Here is a 16,180-nt window from a genome sequence, read left to right as displayed (position 1 = left end):
ACTTTTTAATTTACCAACCGATGGAAATAGTGGTGGAATGACGACCTCAATATAAATAAAAAAAAAAATAATCAGCTTTGAATCAGCTGATATATTGCTTTGATATAACACAAAAAAAAAAATTGACATTATAAACAAATGTTTAAATATCATCAAATTATTACTAAATCAAGTGAGTTTTTTAAAAATATATAGGTAATATATTTAATTTGAATAATTGTAATTAATTTTTTGAATTTATTTTGTCAACAGATTTATCAAGTAGCTTGAATTTTATTATTAGAAAAATGAGTATGGATAAACCAATTGAAACAATGATTAGAAAAAAAATTGAAGATGCATTAAAACCATGTTATTTTGCTGTTTATAATGAATCTTATATGCACAATGTTCCAAAAGGAGCTGAGACACATTTTAAAGTTGTTGTTGTGTCTGAAAAATTTGACAATCAAACTTTGATTAAAAGACATAGAATAATCAATGGATTGCTTGAAGATGAATTAAAAAATGGTGTTCATGCATTGTCCATTGAGGTGAGTTTTATTTATTTTACTATTTTTTTTGTTAACTTGTTTTAATTTAATGTTTTTTTTTTTTATTATTGAAGGCTAAAACACCAGCACAATGGGAAGAGAGTAGTAAAATAGTATCACCTAGTCCAACATGTCTTGGTGGATTTAAAAAATAAAATATCAATTAAAATATTATATTTATCAGTTTAATTATTTATTTTGTAAATATATACTTGTTTATTTTCTAAATATAAAATATTGACGATGATTATTTATTATTTTACAATGGGAAGAAAAAATGATTTTTGTTTCAGCTGATTTTTATAAAATGGAAAAACTAATTATCATTTTTTTTTTTTTTTTGTCAAAAAGACAACATGCTATAAAATATTTCATTTACAAATGAATTGTTTACTTGTATAATTACTCATTATTTTTTGTTTGATTTTTCATTGTTGAAACATATTGAATAATAATTACATAATAATGTATAAAAAAAAAAAATAATAATAATAATTAATAACTGAAAATGGGGACGAAAAAAAAAAAATTTCATTAATGTCATAATGTAAATGTATCGAGTCTTAATTTTCCTTCATTGTCTCCAAGATAAAGCATATCAGCAAGTGATTGTTCAGCCATGGCTTCTTCAGCTTTTTCATGCATCCCACGAAAGGCAACATCACGTGGTGAAAATTTAAAATTTGGACCAAAATTAACAGAGACAGTTGCACTTTTATGAATAGATACAGTTGGATAATAAGCACCTTTATTTATATCAACGAATGCCTCACCCTGTGAAACTCCATTTTTATAAAAAATAATTTGACTACTTGAAAGACTTTTTAATGCTCTAAGTGCTTCTGGTACTTGATCTTTTTCTTCATAATACAAATGTGATTTAAATTTAACAAGTGGTCTGTCTTTGTATGTATTTGGAATATGTGATGAATCATGTGTGTCTGGTAAAATAATTAAAAATCCCAGCACATCACCCTCACTGTATCCATTGCTATAATGTTTACCACGACTTTCATGAAATTTTGTGCCTTTTCTTGATCTCCATGAGTAACCAAATTTATCATAACCCAATGGTGCTTGAAGATTTGCATATTCTTGTGCCCAGCCCAGTCTTGTTGCTGATCCTTCAGGCATTTCTTCAATTGTTGATTCCCAATACCATGTACCACGACTTACAGAATGTGTTGCTCTAACCATACAATATCCTTTATCACCGGTAACAGCAAGTCTATCTTCAGCAACTTTTAATTGTGGTGCTCTATCATGAAGAGCCAATAATACAGTTGATGGACTTAATGCTCTGTATAACCAACCAGGTATTGGTTTACCAGCCCAATCACTACTCTCATCAAATTCCTTGTAACAAAAAAAAATTATTAATATAAATTAATAAACTGTTTTTATAATTAATATAAGCAAAAAATACCTGTCTAAATGGAGCATGAGGATCTGGCTCAGCGAGTATATATCTGTAACCATCTTTATTAAAAGGATGCTCTAAGGGATAACCATGTGCAGGTAATTTTGGTGTTGATAAATCAGAACCACGTCCTTTTTTACCAGGTCCAGCACCAGTTCCTTCACCAGGAAATTTACGTTTGGCATTTCTTCCTCTAAAACCACTTCCAAGTGGTACTAATTGTCAATAGTAATAATAGTAATTAATTCAAATTAATAAATATAATAAAATAAATAAATAAAAATTCAACATACCAATATGTTGTACTCCCATTTCAGTTATTTTTAGCTGACCACCTTTAATCATTGCTTCATAATTTGGTTTAACAAGTGTTAAATCAGATATTATTAATCCAAATAATTGACCTTCTGTATTATTATCATCAACAGTAAATAATGTACCAACATCTTTAATAAGAGCTCTGTGTATTGTAGCATGCCATGATTGTGTTACTCTTCTGGGCATTGTCGTTATACTTTCCCAATGAAGTTCAATAAATGGTATAATATCTCTATCTTTGTGAAATAATAATCTTTGTTCATTATCTTTTTGTGATAATTGAAGTAAATTTGCAATTGCTGTAACACACATTTGTGGAAATGGTGCTTGATTTTTTTTAAATGTTTCTAAACCACTTGGTGAACAATTTTTACACATAAATACATAATTTAGCATAAATGGAACAAGTTTTCCAAGTTGACATGTTACACAAGTATCATGAAACCATTTAAAACAAGCAGCACACAGTAGTTCCACAATACCAATATTTCTATCTTTTCCACTGTAAATTAATTTAATCAATTATTATAACAACAACATACATACACACAAGATTATAATATTATTTACCAATAACAATTGACATTCTCATTGCCATTTGTTGTTGTTGTTGTTGTTGTTGTTGATGTTGTACGAGCAATTGTTTTGTCACCGGCATCATCTGTAGTTGTTGTTATTGTTGATACTGTTGTTATTGATGTTGATGTTGTTGTCTCTGTTACTTTAACTTGATCATTATCATCAATTGGAGTTTTTGAAACATCTTTCATTTCAACATCCTCAGATATTATTTCTGGCTTTTCAATTGGTCTACATAATATCAATAACAAATTAATTTTTAAATATTTATCAAACATAACCTTTTGACTCTAAATTATTGTAAACAAATATTATTAAAGTCAAAAATAAAAAACATAAAATCATCATTATTATTTAAAAATACATACACGTCAATTGTTTCTTCAGCCATTGTTGTTTATATTATTACTATTATTATTATTATTTTTAAATATTATAATTTAAATGTTTTTATTTAATAACAACAAATAAATGTCTATTTTGAAGTAGGCATTGTGTTATTTTTGGTATTTTTGTTCGTATGGTGGTGGTGCCATCTACAACTTTTTTTGTTTTTTTTTTTTTTTTGAAAGAGAGAAAAAAAGAGAGATTTTTACGCAGGCGTCAGTGTCCATTCAAATTTCATGTAGAAAACAAGTAAAGAATATCGGAGCTTGCGGTTGTTTAGACTTCAGTCAGTTGTTATTTGTTATCCTCATGGTTCGTTTTTTTTTAACCATCATCATCTTCATTGTTGAATGATAAATAGTTAGAAATTAGTTTAATCGTGATTCAAAATGTCATAAATAAAATCAGTGTTACAAATTGACAAATGACAATGTCAAAAAAATAAATTAACTGTACGAAAAAAAAAAAAAAAAAAATGATAATAAAAAAAAATGTCATTTAGCTGTTAAAATCAGGCGTTAATTATTCAACATGAGCAATGCTAAAAATAGTATATAAAAAGATCGGCCAATCAGCCAACTTTACGACAACCACAAAATATTTCAATGTATAATTTTGCGATTGAAAAATTAAAGACAACTGTGTGTCTCTTCTTGGAAATATAAATCCAAATAAATCGTATGTATTAATAACATATATATAATATACCTATATCAAATTTATCATTTATTTTGTGCACGCGCAAATGACAGAATGCTAAAAACGCCGACGCGAAAATAAATAAATAAATTTTATAATTTTATTTTTACACACTCGTGTAGATAATACCAACAAAAATTAGGGCAAAAAGAAAAAAGAAAATTCAAGTCAAGTCAATAACCCCCTATGCATGGAATTTATTGAATGCGTGTACCTGATGTCGTGGTGGCCACAAAATACATTATAAATAATTTGTGTGATAAAAATTGTGAGGGGTTGTTAGTATGTCACTGTAGTAAATAACCCCACACACTCGCTCATTGTCATTAAAAAAATAATAATAGTAACAATAATAAAATGGCGTAAAAAGAAAAGAAAAAAAAAAAAAAAAAATTAGGTGAGTCGATGTTGGGCGAGGGTGGGATGAGGGTGAGTAGAGGAGGGTATGTTTTGTTTGTGTTGTGTATAGAATATAGTTATTATATAGACAAGCCAAACAGTGACAAGTAGCTTGAAGCATGCTAGGATAGATAGATGGAACATGAAAAAGCCCAGTAGTAGTAAGAGAGGATACATATAGAAATAGTTGTCTATTTTATAAAACTTCATATACATAGTAGCTATATATATACAAAAAATGTGAAATGAAAAAGAGCGCTGGCGCAAAATAGTTTTAATGTTAATATATATACCTATATGTATATATATTGATGTTGTGTAGAAGAGAGGGCGCCCGTTTCTCTACGTCAGGAAAAGCTTTGAGCTTATTGGTCCCGGTCCATTGTTGCGTATTGATTGACGCAGTGTTGGTTAAATTTCGTTGGGTACCACTTGGTTGTGTCTGGTTGTCGTCGGTTGTACCGCGCGGTGTCGTGGCGTGGTAAATAATAACTTTATATATATACACATTTAATATTTAAAAAAAAAAGCTCGAGTAATCTCATTCAATAATTTCAATTAAATAAATTATTGTGTGATTTCTTTCAATTTAATGATTTTCGAATGATGATGATACAATAAAAATAGTGAGTGATTTTTGTTTTTTTATTTGTTTAATTTCTTTGGGTCTTTAGGTTACTGGGTAATGATTATTTTTCATAGATAAATGTGAATTGTTATTATTGAAAAAAAAAAGTGATGCTGTTGTAGTATAGAGTTGATTCATCATGAGTGAGTAGTTGTCATTTGAGAGCAGTAGCATTATTATTCGACAATCATGACGTGAGCACACATTTTGACAATATATATATAGTAAAGTCCTTGTTGCCGTGCTCAAGAGGATCACAGAGAGGGACACAAGAGGGTAGATAAAGTAAGAGAAGAAGGAAGAGAGGGAGGAAAATAAAGGTTCATTTTTTATTTTCATTTTTTTTTTTTTGAAAAGTTATAGAGGCTTTCATCGTCCTTGTTCTTCGTCGACGACCTCCTTCTTCTGATGTTTGCCACGAGCCAAGGCCAGTGTGTTCAATTGACGCACAGAATTTATTTAATTAAATAAAATAATTAATTAATTTTTATATCAATAGCTTTTCCTATTTTCATATATAATGATTATTTTGGAAAAAATGATTTTATTTGGTTGATATATATAGCATAGGTAATATTAAATAGTGAGCAAAACGAATCGCGCAACCCTGTGACTTCCGGGTCAACGGGACGTGGAAAGCGCAAGCGGGATTTGTGTATGTGTGTGTGTATGTGAGAGAGAGTGGTATATATATTTTTTCTAATATTTCAAATTAAAATCTAATTTTTTGTTATCTTCTTTTTTTTTTTTTCCCAAGGTTATAAATAATATATACAAAGAGGATAAAGGAAAAAAAAAAAAAAAAAAGTAATTAAATTACTATAATAAAGTGTGTTTGTGAAAATTAGTGGTGATAATAATTATTATTTAAATGACAATATACAAATAAAATAAAAACAGTGAAAAAAAAAAAAAAAAAAATTGTGAAAAAATTATGAAGCATCATAGAATTAAGAGTGAACTGGATGTGATGCAGGTTGGTCAAAGAGACCGGTGAATGTGTGATACGGGGGGCAGAGATCTGCCGGAATGACGTGCGAAGAGACGACCGAGCGGCCTCCGGTAGACGACTGCCTCCTTGAACGGAAATGGTGGTGCTTTTTACTTTCAAGCATATTCACCTTTCTCGCTGGACTGCTTATTGTACTATTATGGCGGGCATTTGCATTTCTTTGGTGTCGTAAAGAGCCTGAATTTGGTCCAAATGATCCAAAACAAAAAGAACAAAAAGCCGCCCGACAAGGCAAAGAATTTGAGGGTACGTTTATGACAGAGGCTAAAGATTGGGCTGGTGAACTTATATCAGGACAAACAACAACTGGACGTATTCTTGTAAGTATATTTTTTATTAAATCATATAATTCATATAAATAATTTAAAAAACAACATGAAATATTGAGCGTCGTCGTCTAGTCTCGAGAAGAAAAGTATATTTTTAGGGGGATTCAATGGTGAGATAAATTTTGTGTTATTTATTTTGTCGCATTGGTGACCCACTTTTGGGCCACTAGGTTAGACAGGTTGTCGCCACTGGCTGACTAGTCATCATAAAAAAAAGAGCACCAACTCGACAATAAGTTTTTATGTTTTTTTTTATTTTTTATTTTCTATTATATGCTTTGATGCTTTTTATCTACTTTTTTTTATTTTTTTTCAATTTATATATTTTCCTCTTACGCATATATAGCGCGTGCGCATTTTATTTGTTGAAAGCTTTTCTCTTTGCAAGCTCTGATACTCTCTTTTGACATGACATCTTTTTAAATATCTTGCTTTTTAAAGTTTTGACCAATTAAACATTTTATTCCAACAATAGACTTTTTTTTTTTTTTTTTTTATATTTAAATTTATAAATTCATTAAGCCTTGAGTTTGTTTTTTTTTTTTTTTTTTTTTCTTTGCTGCACTAATGGCAATCAACTGCCAGCAAGGCTAATGACTAATGTTGAAAGACAATAGATACAGTTATGTTTAAGGTGCCTTTGAAAAAAATAAATAAATAAATACATATGCTTAATTTGTATTTACAAAAATTTAATATAAAAAAAATAAACAAAGCAATAAATAATTTGATGAGATATTTGTGAGTCTCTGAGGATTGTCGCCAGTATTTTCTCGTTCTCTCTCTGCAGAGTAAATAATTTGAACATGTATATTTCAAAGTATTTCATGATGATGATGATGGTGGTTGTAGTAGTAAAGGTAAAGCAATAGTCTGGCGGATATGAAAACCGCGAGGGATACCACAAGCGTAGCGTTAAACTTGCCATGTAATTTCCTGTGTTCAATATCAGGCCCTCTACTGCAGCAGCATATATTTTCCGATTTTAGTTTGTCGAAATACATCTCTGTATTATATATTATATCGAATTTGCAAGTGTGCCACGTATAAATTTATCTGAAATGCAATAAAGGTCATGCATTATATATTTATGTTTTTTTTATTTTTTATTTTTTCTTATTTGGTCACTTGATGACATTGTAAATTTATCACAACCTTGGACCTTTGAATTTTTACCAGATATTTTATTCTTATATTTAGAGTTTTTTTTTATTATTATATTTTTTTTTTTTTCACTGAACAAATATTATTTATAGACACAATGCAAAATGTGTCTCTGAATTCTCGGGTGTTCAAAAGTACACGTGCAATTATTCATAGCATCAAATGATCTTTAATTTACATTTTTAACATTTTCATATACTGACTATCTGATCGATTCATTGTCTTTTTATAATATTACCAACAATTGTTGCCAAGTTTTTTTTTTTCAAATATTTTCATTTTCGCAGGTAAAAAAAAAATCCAACTGCCAAAAAAAAAAAAAAACAAATGATAAAAATTGTTGCATTATTATTTTGCCACTATGTTTTAATAAACAATAAAATATATTTTTAATAGAGCATTGATAATCAGGCGAGAATGAAAAATTAGGAAAATTTTTAGAAAAAAATAAAAGTAATAATTTCCAAGAGAAACCTCATGTTTTTTTATCATTCAAATGACACAATAAATAATTGCAAATTTAATTTTATATATTTGTGGTAATTAAATTAATTTTCCCAAGGTACTGCTAGTACAATATGTAATTTTAAAAAATATCTCAAATACGTTGGCAATTAAAATACACTGATGATCATTCGTGTATAATCCCAGTGCGGATGTCTTATTCCACCGAAACACTGCCAAAAAAATATTTTCAAATTGCTATTTGCAAGAGAAAGAGAGAGAGAAACGAGTCTCATTTTCACTGTTGCCAAGTCTCATAAGGTCATTGGGGTTAAAATACGATTCAACTTGATAGGATTTAATATGTTTATATACTTTTTTTTTTTTTTATCTGACTGCAATTGTCGTTATAAATTGAACATAAAAATATCGGGATAAATTAGTAAAATAATTATCTATATAAAAAATAGACAAATTATTTGAAAATAGATAAATTTTGATATATTTTTTGTGTTTGTGAAATTTAGTTGGGTAAAAAGTTGATCATATTTGGAAGAAAAGTGGCTAGTGTGATAGTTGGCTTTTTGCCAGTTGGATCTTTCCAAGAATGTAACAGATTTGTCATACCACTTATCTTGAGTGAGAAAAAATATAAAATATGAATAATTACATTTTACATAATTGTTTTCAATAATTTAATCTTATTAGTTTATTTGTTTTGACTTGGTATTATCCCAATGGTTTTTTTTTTTTTTTTTTAAATTTATTTTTCTAGTCAAATATAATCTCTCTAAAAAATATCAAAAATAAACCATTAATTATCGTTAAATAATAAATTAAAAAACAATTAATATAAAATTTAATTAAATGAGCCAAAACAACAAGGTTATTTAATTTAATTTAATTTATTTTTTTATTCAAACAAATTGGCTATTACAAGAGAAAAATAAAATGAAAAAAATAAATTTTATAATTTGATTTAATTTTATATAAATAGTTCAAGATAAACTACTTGGATAAATTCCTTTTTTTTCCAAAATTTTATTATTAATATACATACGTTTATTTAAAATTGGAATAAACAAAAAATAAATATATATTACAAGTTTGCTTACCGCATTATGCATGTGTACATAAAATAAAATAAAAAACACGTGTCAGTCTGACTTTATCGTGACACATTTTTTTATTGTGCATATATATTTTTTTTTGTTCAACATATTGTGAAGAGTTTGTTGATTAGCATATTTCAAACATCTCAGTCAATAGTTTATGCATTTTGAATTTATTTTTTTTCTCCATGTTTTATTTGAATAATAAAACTCGGCATGTGAACAATGTCTCTGTCAATTTTCATTTTAAATTTTTAACAACAACAATTGATAAAACTAATAAGGTATATTAATAAATATAATATGGAATATTTTTCTCATTGTATTTCGTCAGTGATGTTCCAAGACCCACGCTAAAATATACACCAATTTATTTTAAGTCAACTCTGTTTTATTTTTAAACACACATGAGATGACGATGAAGATCATGATGATGATGATGATAATCAAGTTGAGATATATATATACAGCATTAAAAAGAGAGCCGAGTGTGCAAAAACTTCATCATTTTGACTTTTTAATTTATTTTTTTTTCGTCAAACAACTTACGTCACTTTTGCCTAAAGATATTTTTCAACTTTTGAAATTCATATTTATATATATATTTTTTTGATCGATGTCATTGTACAAATGTTGTAACACAGCTTAATGACATTTTAAAAAATTAAATAATATTTCATTTCCTTATACTATTTATTCATTATTTTATTTTTAAATGTCCGAATTGCTGTGCGGCTATATTGATGATAAAAAATGATGATTCAATTACGTGTTTACGATGTCATCAAATAAATTTTAATGATCATACATAAGTTATAAGTTATAACATACAGCTGCAATCATAAAAACAAGATATTTTTTTAATAAATTGAATGCAAACTGATTTACGTGATAATAAATTAAATATATTATTTTGAGTTTAAGTTTAAGTTGATGACTCTTTTTTTTTTTTGCTAATATAAATCAAGGAGGTAATGATAATTATCGTTGATGATATACTTGGCATACCTTGGTCGTGTTCGACATACTAATTACCCTTGTTCGTATAACTTATATATACATCCACATATAAATTCACACCATTTGACATTTTATTTTCATGAATAATTTTTTTTTTTTTATCAAAAACAAAAAGAAAAAAAAGCCTTGAGTTTATTTATTCAGATTGGAATTACTTGAAAATTTGAGATGTATTTTTTTAGTGAGAAAGAAAATAATTAATTAACGGAAAAAAGGATTTGCTCGAAAATTTAACAGAATAATCTAGAAATAATATAGAAAAGTTGGTCCACTAAAAATCTGGCTCCTATATTTTTTTTACTGACAAGAAAATTAATTAATCTGAAATTAGTAGTTTTTACTTTTGAATTTTAATTTTTTTTCTACAGCTAATATGTTTTTAAATAAAAAAAAAAATCCCATTCACTTGACAATAAAATATTTACAAACTAATAAAATATAAATTTCATAATAAAAACGACAAATATATTATCATTGCTGGCTTCCTCAGATAAATTTTGCACTAAATCAATTCCATCAGCAGATAAAAGTATTCTTTTAAATATTAATTTAATAATACAAATGTAACATGAAGAAAAAAAAAAAAAAAAAGTAAATTTTCGACATAGTTAAATATTATGTGGACGAGTTGTTACGTGTGTCTGGAGTAATGCCAGGGTATAATCGATCGCTACCACCACCACCACCACCACCAAAACTATCATCTATTTCATAGCAACAAAAAAATATACTATAACCATATTACATTTATTTATTTACATCGAGGTAACTACGTGTACATTTATATATCCACAACGGCTTCATTATATTCGATTCAATTTGATAACTTATTTACATGTCCATGACATACTTTATTTTATTTTTCAAAATGTCCATATTGAAATAAAAACATGAAAATTAGAATGATAGAAAAAATAAGCTATATTATGCAATAATATTTAATGCTGATTAAAATCAGTTGAATTATTACGTTTGATATTAAAATAGTGTTTAGTTTCTTCAAAAGATATTTGAATTTCGTGGATATTACTGAGTCAGATAAGCAAGAAAAAAAAAAGAGAAAAATAGAAAAAAAAAAGACAGAAGAGAGCTATAAAGTTTTATATAGCTCTGAGAGTTTGCTTTCTTTGATCTCAAATTTAGAGTAGCAAATAATATTTCAAGAGTGTGAATACACATTAAAGACAAAATATTTTCTTAGTTTTAAATATTTTAAAATTAAAAAAATATACATTTGCTAGGCCAACAACATTATTAACAAAGTTCAACGTTTTGTTTGCCTTCGATTGGATCTAGGGTGGTGGTGTGGTGGTTGAGTCCTGACCCACAATGCACATACAGAGAGAGAGAGATTATATAGATTGTGTGTCATGGATGGCGCATTGACGCACGCGCATGTCAAATTATCATACAATATAAGACACATTGAACTACTATCATCATGATAAAAAAATAAATTTTAATTTTAAATAATCACACATTTATAATGTTGATGTAATTTTTTCTTTTTTTGTTCGAGTCTTTCTACTTTGTTTGATATATATATATATAAATAATTTTTCTTTAATTATTTGATTTAATAATCTTTAATTATTATTTTGTACATATATGTATAATTATTCTCAGGCTACCAATTTGGCACGTGTTCAAGGATTAATATTGTCAAAATGATATTAATAACAATAAGCATGTTGACTCACAGAAGCTTTGTGATTTCATGACACAAAACGATTAGACCAATGAGATTCACTAGACTATTATTATTTGTAAATTATAAAATGAGTTTTTTTTTTTTAATTAAAAAATAATTTATGTATGAATTTTTCGTTTTTTTTTTTCGTTACAGGTGGTACTGGTGTTCATTCTCAGTATAGCATCACTTGTAATATACTTTATTGATGCCTCCAAGTAAGTTGACCCGACATTTTCTAGCTCTTTCTATAGCTCAACAGTCATAAATTAATAAAATCAATAGTACAAATGCTTTGAAGTGCAGTAGTTTTGTAATAAAAATTTTATGGTTGAATGCATTATATATATTATTTTTTGATATTTGAAATTGAAGGCACTGTGCCAATATCGACATTCGGTTATTATATGGCTCCAAAAAAATTTATCTCTATATATAGTATTTTTTTTTATTATCTTTGATCTATTTTTTGATGCTTTTTTTTAAAAAAAAGGCAAGGAATTTGATTGTCTCGTCGAAATGTTGTAGTGAGGAGGTCGAACGCTGCCAGAAGTGGAGCAACAATACAACTCAGCAAATAGACTTAGCTTTCAATATATTTTTTATGGTCTACTTTTTTATACGCGTAAGTAGCAAGTCTTGTATATTAATTAAAATGAACATGAAAATTGATGAATTATTAATTAATTTATGTATTATAGTTTATCGCCGCCAGTGACAAGCTGTGGTTCATGCTGGAGATGTATTCATTCGTTGATTATTTTACGATACCACCGTCTTTCGTCTCGATATATCTTGATCGGACGTGGATCGGGCTTAGATTTCTTCGTGCCCTACGACTGATGACGGTTCCAGATATTCTCCAGTACCTCAACATTCTAAAAACATCAAGTTCCATACGTCTCGCTCAACTCGTCTCCATATTCATATCCGTCTGGTTGACTGCTGCTGGCATCATTCATTTGGTAATAAATTTATATATTATTATTTAAATATATATATAGGTAATCATATTAATTGTATATATTTTTTAAATTTTTTAAAGCTTGAAAACTCTGGAGATCCATTCGAGTTTTTAAATCCACAGCCATTGTCATATTGGACATGTGTTTATTTTTTGATTGTGACAATGTCAACAGTTGGATATGGTGATGTTTACTGCCAAACTGTTCTTGGCCGCACATTCCTTGTATTTTTTCTACTCGTCGGTTTGGTAAGCTATTCATTTTTTTCAATGTATTTATATTCATTAATATTAACTACATGAACTTATTGCCAAACCATTTAAAATAAACCACAAAAAAAAATATTTATCGAGTAAGGAAAATATTCATGATGATGATAATTTGTCACCATGCTGCATAATAACTTCTATTTCTATCAATCCACAGTCTCTGGATTTCGTCTTTCACTATATTCCCTATCGTTTCTTTTTTTTTTTCTTTTTTTCCCTTCCTTCAACCTCTACATTTATCTTCCGTGCCATGTGTCACATTGGGTATAGTGTCAAAAAATGAAAAAGAAAAAATCCAGCTGTCATTCACAAGTAAAAAATTCAATTTAAATATAAATATATATATTTATATTTACCGCAGTTGTGTAATTTTTTTTTTTTAAATATATCACTTGAAAAACAGACAGTTTGATTTTAGAAATTTTCTTTTTCATTTGATTTATAATATATTCCAAATAAATATTTCGTGAGCTTGCAGAACGAACGATCTTTTTTTATTATTTTATTATTTTATTTTATTAAATTTATAATATTATTTTATTTGGTAATAATAATAATAAATATAATATCATCAATCCCTTGACAAAATATATTAAATAAATAAATTAATAAAAGCTGGCGCTTTGTAACATCGATTGGGAATCAAAAATTTAAAAATATCAAAAATACACCCTCGCGGTCGTTCGTTTTACATGCTCTGTTATACAAAGTGCATAAATAGTCAACATTCCGCATACGGTATTTATACTACAAAAAAAAAAAAAAAAAAAATAAAGTCATTTTAATCTAATACTTCGTGTAATTATAAAAATAAATATTCATCACGCATAAATAAATGAATGCTTTGTTTGAATGGTGATGCATGGTGCACGCACGAATGCCAAAATATAAAATATATTCCTTTTAAATTTGAAATTATTAAATTATAAAATAAACTTGCAAATTTATTTATTTATTTAATATTAATAAGCCAGTATAAGCAATTCAAACAAAGTCTCCATTTTCATAATCCTTAAAATAAGTTAAATTCATTTGAAAAAAAAAAAAAAAAATCACCCAGCAATTTATAATTAATATATATAAAATAATTGTCCACAAACAAAATAGTGATGGGGAAAGCGTCAAGGACTTGCAGAAATATTATGATAATAAAAATAATAATAATATTCATTATTTAAATTAATTAATAATAAATGTTTAATTGTGTTATGTCAATATTGTCAATTTTCAATGGTAATATAATAAGTAGCTAAAAAAAGAAACAACAAAATTAATTTTTTTAATATATTTTCTAGTTAATAATAATAAATATGAGCTTACGTGTTTCGTTCGTGCTATAGTTCGCATCAATGTCTGTCCCTGATCACTCTCTTACTTATGGACCAACCGGTTACTAATTACGAACATGACCTGCACCTCGAGGAGAGCAAGGCAGCACGGTATACAATCAATATATTGAGGCAAAAGAAAAATTAAAAAAAAAAAAACAAAACAATTATTTAATTATTCACAAATATGTGTAGTGGTTTTTTATTTTAATATTTACGACATGATTTATTTGAAAAATAAAAAATAAATAAACAATAGTAGACAGGACGGTGACCTGCTCCCCTCAAATTAATTGTATTTATTATAATCGCACGGATTAGGAAATTATATATTTTTATTATTTTTTTGATATATATTAAAAAGCTTATTTAGAAAAATAATGCTTTTAGTAAAAATAACAACAACAAGCCAGCTTTATCTTGTTTCACATAATGCCTATATATTAATTTGAAAAAAAAAAAAAATGAAAAAGCTTGAGACGTGAATATGCGAGACAATAATGCACTTTGATTTATAAAAAATAATATGCTTCTTCGCAACCCTCGGTTTTATTAAAATTACCAAAAAAAAAAAAAATCCTTAACTATTTTTTTTAGTTGTTTTCTTTAAATTAATTTTTTCCTTTTTGAGAATACAAGAGAATACATGATACATAATTTTGATGTTTTAAATATTAATTATTTATTATTATTCAATTTAATTTAATTAATATTATTATTATTGATGTGAATGGGTGAATTGAAAATTATTTTTCCCTATTTCTCTGTGAATATATATACTATTTATCCTATAAATGTATTTTAATTTTTTCCTACTATATTAACTTGATTAACTTGATTAAACACACACGGCTTTAACGAGGTTTGTGAAATGTAAAATAATTTATGCTCAACCAGAGATCATGAATATTATTAATTTTACATTTACCCCAAGATAAACATTGACAATTTTATAGCTAAAAAGTCAATTGTCTTGAGAATCGTTTGCTATTATTATTTTATATTTTATATTTTTGCATGATGATATAATGTTTTTTTTTTTTTTTAATATTTAAAAAAAAAAAAAAAATACTTTTACAGGATATAATAAATATTAATGGCAATAAATAATTGATTATGATAATGATATAAATAAATTAAGGCCTAGCCCTTTTCTCTCGTCGGTGTTTTTGTTTTTGTATATATATTTTTAATTTTAAATTTTTTTTGAGAGCTTGATATCTTGATCGCTCGTCCTGTCTGTGATTATTGTCTGTCTGTGTGTTTGCGTATGCTCAAACGCTGCTGGTTAAATTCAATAATAATAAATATATAATATTAACAATAATAAATGTCTATATGAGCCGCCGCTTAATTATTATTAAATATATATAAATATATTATATTTACAACACTCTGTCTCTCGAACACCTATCGCCGCTGCGTCTTGGCATTTTGTATTTGTTATAAATAATAATAATAATAATATACTATTATATGTATTAATAATTAATCATCCAAATGTATATATGAATTATTTTTTATTTTTTTAATCGCGATTTTTATCGTAAATTTAGCGACTCAAATTTTAAATCATTTTTCGATATAAATAATAATATTCAAGCAGGTGTAATTTAAATAATCAATCATCGCGCACACCGGTTCATCCAATATTCGTACATAGATATTCCTATATTATCATATAATAAATGGTTTTTTAGTTTTTTAAATTTTTTACACTGATTTATTAAATTTTTGACACTTGAAATATCCATTGTAGCTAGTCTAGATAAATATCACATATTCACATTCATCAAAAAAATAAAAATCATTATATATTAAATAATAAATATGCACGAGTAGTTGAGTAAATTTTAAAACCAACATAGTTGTATAGTTATTTAG

General features: G+C 26.8%; 3 protein-coding genes across 15 annotated transcripts in view; 2 read left to right on the top strand and 1 right to left on the bottom strand.

Moving 5' to 3' along the window:
- Positions 1-35: 35 nt before the first annotated feature.
- On the top strand, positions 36-736 carry LOC122850306 (DNA-binding transcriptional regulator BolA). Its single transcript, XM_044149466.1, has 3 exons — positions 36-172; positions 253-533; positions 608-736. Exons 1-3 carry the CDS (start codon positions 139-141, stop codon positions 686-688), a joined length of 396 nt encoding a protein of 131 aa, XP_044005401.1. The 5' UTR covers positions 36-138; the 3' UTR covers positions 689-736.
- LOC122850255 (set1/Ash2 histone methyltransferase complex subunit ASH2) lies at positions 700-3,366 on the bottom strand. The gene is made up of 5 exons (XM_044149382.1): positions 3,219-3,366; positions 2,842-3,081; positions 2,247-2,773; positions 1,960-2,168; positions 700-1,889 (listed from the first exon to the last, which is right to left on the bottom strand). Exons 1-5 carry the CDS (start codon positions 3,239-3,241, stop codon positions 1,074-1,076), a joined length of 1,815 nt encoding a protein of 604 aa, XP_044005317.1. The 5' UTR covers positions 3,242-3,366; the 3' UTR covers positions 700-1,073.
- Positions 3,367-3,452: 86 nt separating this feature from the next.
- LOC122850235 (calcium-activated potassium channel slowpoke) overlaps positions 3,453-16,180 on the top strand; it is a 43,102-nt gene continuing 30,374 nt past the window's right edge. For 8 of the 13 annotated variants that reach the window (XM_044149345.1, XM_044149339.1, XM_044149338.1 and 5 more), the window contains exons 1-6: positions 3,472-3,915; positions 5,721-6,295; positions 11,891-11,952; positions 12,260-12,359; positions 12,436-12,699; positions 12,780-12,947. In XM_044149345.1, the coding sequence (XP_044005280.1) occupies positions 5,993-6,295; positions 11,891-11,952; positions 12,260-12,359; positions 12,436-12,699; positions 12,780-12,947 (897 nt within the window). In that variant the 5' untranslated portion in view covers positions 3,472-3,915; positions 5,721-5,992. Of the gene's footprint in view, positions 3,916-5,720; positions 6,296-11,890; positions 11,953-12,259; positions 12,360-12,435; positions 12,700-12,779; positions 12,948-16,180 lie in introns of all 13 variants that reach the window. The other 5 variants (XM_044149349.1, XM_044149346.1, XM_044149350.1 and 2 more) reach the window with 1 other exon arrangement.

The sequence above is a fragment of the Aphidius gifuensis genome, linkage group LG2, assembly GCF_014905175.1.
Source record: "Aphidius gifuensis isolate YNYX2018 linkage group LG2, ASM1490517v1, whole genome shotgun sequence".
NCBI classification, from domain to species: Eukaryota; Metazoa; Arthropoda; class Insecta; order Hymenoptera; family Braconidae; genus Aphidius; species Aphidius gifuensis.
The sequence above is the reverse complement of the archived record's forward strand: the minus strand, read 5'-3'. Positions and strand labels throughout refer to the sequence as shown.

Coding starts and splice junctions, on each gene's coding strand:
- LOC122850306 (XM_044149466.1), top strand. CDS start 139: ATGTTTAAATATCATCAAATTATTACTAAATCAA. Junction 173..252: donor TCAAATTATTACTAAATCAA/GTGAGTTTTTTA, acceptor TTTTGTCAACAG/ATTTATCAAGTAGCTTGAAT. Junction 534..607: donor TTCATGCATTGTCCATTGAG/GTGAGTTTTATT, acceptor TTATTATTGAAG/GCTAAAACACCAGCACAATG.
- LOC122850255 (XM_044149382.1), bottom strand. CDS start 3,241: ATGGCTGAAGAAACAATTGACGT. Junction 3,082..3,218: donor GCTGAAGAAACAATTGACGT/GTATGTATTTTT, acceptor GATATTATGTAG/ACCAATTGAAAAGCCAGAAA. Junction 2,774..2,841: donor GAGAATGTCAATTGTTATTG/GTAAATAATATT, acceptor ATTAATTTACAG/TGGAAAAGATAGAAATATTG.